Source organism: Cyprinodon variegatus, unplaced genomic scaffold (genome assembly GCF_000732505.1).
Source record: "Cyprinodon variegatus isolate N-32 unplaced genomic scaffold, C_variegatus-1.0 Scaffold310, whole genome shotgun sequence".
Classification (NCBI taxonomy): Eukaryota; Metazoa; Chordata; class Actinopteri; order Cyprinodontiformes; family Cyprinodontidae; genus Cyprinodon; species Cyprinodon variegatus.
In genome coordinates this window covers 417487-423102 of record NW_015150763.1, presented here as the reverse complement: position 1 = coordinate 423102, position 5616 = coordinate 417487, and the positions used below count along the sequence as shown (strand labels likewise).

Below are 5616 nucleotides of genomic sequence, written 5' to 3'. Positions count from 1 at the left end.
GTTACTGAGCTCGGATCGGTCTCGGCGCGGTTTTTCAAGGGTAGTTTAAATGGGATATTAGAAAAGTCTGTTCTGAATAGCACCAGTTACTAAACTTTTCTTTAAATCATGGGCAGTGCCAAAGCCAAAGACTGTGATGGGATGGTAGGATGAATGAGAAGAAAGACAGACCAACAGACAAAAGAATGGAGTGTTGGTCAGAAAAAAAGGATTTACAGAGGTAACGATGGACCAACAGTTGAATTGATAAACTGACCATCCAGTCTCCAATCTAACCCTCTATAGTCCAAGAAACAATACATGGATTGACAAACAAGCAGATTAATGGGATTATCTATTCTTCCGTGTTTGAAAAGTCCTAAAATCAAACTCTCTCCTTTTCCAGAGTGAGAAGGAACCCAGTGAACATACAGCCTGTTACAAGCAGATTTCAGTCTATTTTTAGTTGGAGTCAAACAGGGGAAGATAATAGAAAAACCCATTCAGTCTCTTACCAGCTCCTTGAAGAAAGCAGCTTCCTTTGGCTGCTCAGAATACCTCTCAAACTGGTCCAAACCGTCCTGCAGTTTAAGGGTCAGGGTGTCATAATTGGACCGAACCACCTCCAAAACCTGAAGTGAAAAATATAAGAAAAGTACCGCTCATGAAAATAAACAGGTTTAATTTAAATAGATTCCATTATCGTATAATGATCAGATAAACAGAGATGGAAATTAACATTTGCTGATGAGTCTTTAAATACTCTCATTTTTCATGAGGGATCAAGTTGAAAGCTACATCACTTTTGCCGCAACACAGATGTTGCTGAACCACAACCTTCTTCTAAGGCTTCTATTTAGTTTTAAAATGATCAGTCCTTTCTACCCTCAGCTGGTCAGGTCGCTAAAAAGACTGATGAATAAATGTCAATTTCAACTGTTTTAGGGTGGAATATTTATGCCCATGTGCTTTTCAAAAAAAAATAACTGAACACAAATGATAAATGAGTTTTAAAAGAATTAAAGGCTTTCAGCAAAAAGACTGTTTCAGAAAGTTATTAAATCTGTATGAACACATTTTATTGAGGGTGGTTTATTTCAGCTGCTCGATTTGACCATGCTTTATTCAGACAAAAACTGCTCTGTGAAACATTTAAAAAAATGTCTAAGTTTCATCAGTTCATTTGTTTTCCAGAAGGCAACAACCCCACAGCATATTGCTACCACTACCATGCATAGCTGTAGTCCAGTTCTCTTAGGTTTGTAATCTTCTCTAAACTGCTTAAAACATGCCGCATTCAAAAGTCCCAGTGGAGCCTTCTGTCAAACTTTGCCAAAGTGATCAGAACCCAGTAATCATAAAACTCCAGCTGGCGTCAATCATGACCTCTAAGAAAAAGTGATTTTAAATCTGTATGTATAAAAAGGACCCGTTGCAGGTGATTTTATACCCACATAAATTAAAACATTGTAAAAATGTACAGATAATTGAATTTAAATGCTAACTTTAACTACTTTTATGAGCATATTGGTTCAGCCTACAGTAACCACCAACTCTGCAACATCCTCAGAGGAAATAATCTATTAGCAGAAGTTAGAGCAGCTTTACCTCCATTTTTTGCAAATGATAAGTAGAATTTATGATCTTGAATATAATTTAATTACATTTTTTGTGACCCTCTATATGAGAATAAAAAATATTATGGTCTCTATGTAAAGAGGACTTGAGCAAAGTAGTTTCTTCCAATGTTGTTGAAACTAAAGATTGACAAAAAAAAATCCTTTGGATTCTATGTAGTCATTTATTAGACTTAAGAAAAATTAGGAAAACATTTATTTGACTTAAGGTCTATAATGGTATGGTTATAGGGATCATCCCTTAAAAATGTATATTGTTTGCTGATTTAGTGATGTGCTTGCATAAATAAATTATCTTAAGGACAGACTGCAGACAGATACTTGAGATAACAGCTGGGATGTTCAAAGTCTCTTTTGTTTGCTTCTATTTTGAGCACAGTGGGTTCAGAACTGGATAGTCAATGTTTCTAACTGTGGTACTGCTGAATATATAAACAACACCATGTATCTTCTGGCATAATTCATTTAAATCTTTGATTAAAATACTAGACTGGGCCAAAATTGACAAGCATCAACCCTTACTGTGTTGTGAAAGAAGTAGACCTCTTTTATCATTTTATGCAACACAATGCCACATGAAAACTTTACGGGAGGAAACATGAGCTGCACTTTGTCACAGACAGTACCAAGTGAAAGTTTTGCATAACAAAACATCTTTAACAGATCCCAACAGTGTTATCACAAAAAAAAAAATCATTATTTGTCCATTATCTGAATTTAAAAGCCCATTAACATTTTAAGTTTTCTGTGGATGCGTAATAGTTCTCATATCTTGTTAATACATTAGCAACTCCACTCGGAACAGAAACAATGGCAGTTTTTTTCTTGTTAGTCTTTGGAAGTACACTGTTGAAATATTCATGACAAAGTCTCTTTCGTTATTCTGCAGCTCCTTCGGTACAGCTCTCTACCTCACCTCTACATGTATTTAAAAAACGTGAAGCAAAGTTTGACACCTACCCTCTACTACAGGTAAAACTGAAGGCAAGGAATTAGAATATGCCAAGTCAACAAAACATAAGAATTCTTTCCGTCTATAAAGATTCATGTGTATTTAAAAAAAAAAAGTCAACTTGTTTTTTAACTTGTGTGATGTGCATTCAGTCTGGCCCTTTGTGTTGCAGAGCGTAGAGTCGGGTTTTAATGCTTTGTGTTTCCAGAGGCCATCCATCTTCCAGAGTCATGAAGGGATGAAGACACTCCAGGCAGATAGAGCACCGGCTGCTGGGTCATGTGTTAGGATGTTATGTCAGATGAGGACAAGAAATTCAAGGTTTGTTTCATTTTATTAAAAACCAAGAGCTGAGGGTCAGAACAGGACTGCAGAAAGACACAAAGAGTACAGCCCGAAGAAACAACATGCGTTATTGCTTTCATCTCTGTTCAGCCCATCTGTTACACTGAAGATCCTCTGGCTGCATTAAGAGTCTCTGAACAGACTTCTTCAGGTTAATGCTACTGGGTTTCTGTCAATCCCCATAATAAAAAGCACAACTGTAACCTGGTTAACTTAACATTTTCTTTCTAGCATAATGTTTCAAAGGAGCTTTATTTCTATCCCAATATTACCAAAACTAAGCGGAAAGTCAGTGTCCGCTTCATTCAAATATCTGTGAAAGTTTTCTTAATGTACGTATGAGGACATAATTGTTGATACCCCTAATATAATGGAAAACAAAAATGCACACAGAAATAACTAAACATAAACTAATGACACAGGTCTGGACAGAAATAATGGTACCCTTAGGAAAAGTATCCCTTGACCATTATGTGACCAAAGGGACATGTTAAATCAACTTGTGTCCACAAATTAGCATCACAAGTGTTTAGAATCTTGTAATCAGTCAGTGGGCCTACATATATAGGGCTAGAGGTAGTCACTGTGATGTTTGGATACATGGTGTGTACCACACTCAACATGGACCAGAGGAGCAAAGAAAAGAGTTGTCTAAGGTGCTTAGAAAGAAAATTATACCGGGTAGACAAACGTGTTAAAGGCTATAAGACTATCTTCAAGCAGCTTGATGTTGTTGTGATTATTGTTACATATATTATTCAGAAATTTGGGACCGTAGCCAACCTCCATAGTCATGCCCACCGGGGATGGAACGGTTTATGAAAACCGTCCGAACCGTTCAGTTCGACTGTCTCAGTTCGATTCGCGTCAAGCGTATCTACAAAGGAAAACTGTCCCTAATGTGAAACATGCAGACGGCTCTTTTATGTTCTGGGGCTGCTTTGCTTCATCTGACTTGGAGTATCTTGAATCTCTGCAGGGATCAATGAAATCTCAAGACTATGAATGGATTGTAGAGAAATGTGCTGCCCAATGTTAGAAAGCTTGGTCTCAGTCACAGGTCGTGGGTCTTCAACAGGATAATGAGCCAAAACGGCTAAAAAACAACCAAGAATGGCTGAGGTTGCTGGTGGGCTTCCAGTCATTGTCCTGCTGTATAAAACCCAAGTGCTCATAAGGCTACAGAACTAACAGACATCTTCCTTAAGAATATTCAGCTAAGTAGCAGAAATTTTGATTTAAATAATAACATAAATTCATTTAGGTCCTGCAAGAGTCAGACCCAGACAACAACACTCCCACCAGAATGACTTGACNTTATGCTAACAGCAACATGACCAACATGTCAGGCTAACAATCAACATATACCGAACTGAACCGAAAACCGTGAACCGAACCAAACCGTGGATTTTGTGAACCGTTCCACCCCTAATGGCCACAGAAGGAAAATTGTTGACCAACAAAGGAGATACTGAATGGTAACAAAAGTGTCCAGAAAATGTTCTACAGAGATAAAAGGTGAACATCAAGCTAAAGGAACATCAGCGTCAGTTTGGACCATCCATCATGGTTTGAGCTAAGTGGAGTTAACGGGAGACGACCAAGGGGGTCACCACTGTTGAAAACAAATAAGCCAGACTGGAATGTGTCAGCATGTCCACAGATGGAAAAGTCAAGCGTATCTACAAAGGAAAACTGTCCCTAATGTGAAACATGGAGACGGCTCTCTTATGTTCTGGGGCTGATTTGCTTCATCTGACTTGGAGTATCTTGAATCTCTGCAGGGATCAATGAAATCTCAAGACTATGAATGGATTCTAGAGAAATGTGCTGCCCAATGTCAGAAAGCTTGGTCTCAGTCACAGGTCGTGGGTCTTCAACAGGATAATGAGCCAAAACGGCTAAAAAACAACCGAGAATGGCTGAGGTTGCTGGTGGGCTTCCAGTCATTGTCCTGCTGTATAAAACCCAAGTGCTCATAAGGCCACAGAACTAACAGATATCTTCCTTAAGAATATTCAGCTATGTAGCAGAAATTTTGATTTAAATAATATAAATTCATTTAGGTCCTGCAAGAGTTAGTCAGTCCCTGACAACAACACTCCCACCAGAATGACTTGACTGTCGGCATTATACTTGTTATGACAGATATATTGGTAGGCAAACCTTCTAAAAAGCTAATGTTTTTTTCAAAAAGCCCTGGCAATCTGCTGTAGAAATGAAGGTGGTAAAATAGTGGCCCCAGACAACTATACTGGTTTCTGGAAATTACATTATAAAGTCTTTTTATGACTACTAAATGGGTTATAAAAACAGAAAATACAATTAAAACTGTTTCTTTGGAACACTTTAAACATTAACTAATGTTAAAATAATTGCTAATAATTTAATAAGCTATGTATATTAATCTGATGAGAAGGGCTGAATGTAATGCAGAGAAACTAAAAACAAAGACAGTTTCTATTGTTTTTTCACTGTTGTGAATATATCTAGCAGATAAGGTACACAGAGGTAATTAGAGCATTTAATGACCAAATCCATTACTCTCCTATCAGCTGTAATAAAAACAGTCTCCACGCTGCTTTTCCATTCGCACAGATTTAGTACAAATGATAGAAGTCTAAAATCAGACCCAAATGAAGCACGGCCTCTTCTTCCTGACACTTCCAACAGTAATGAGGAATCACATTAGTGTTTTAAAAG

The 5616-nt window shown here is 37.6% G+C and overlaps 1 protein-coding gene across 1 annotated transcript in view; it reads right to left on the bottom strand.

The window, feature by feature from the left end:
• Positions 1-5616, bottom strand: part of LOC107090748 (chromosome unknown open reading frame, human C10orf76) — a 45101-nt gene that overhangs the window by 1688 nt on the left and 37797 nt on the right. The window contains exon 25 of the mRNA XM_015384308.1: positions 495-611. Coding sequence (XP_015239794.1) covers positions 495-611 — 117 coding nt within the window. The remainder of the gene's footprint in view (positions 1-494; positions 612-5616) is intronic.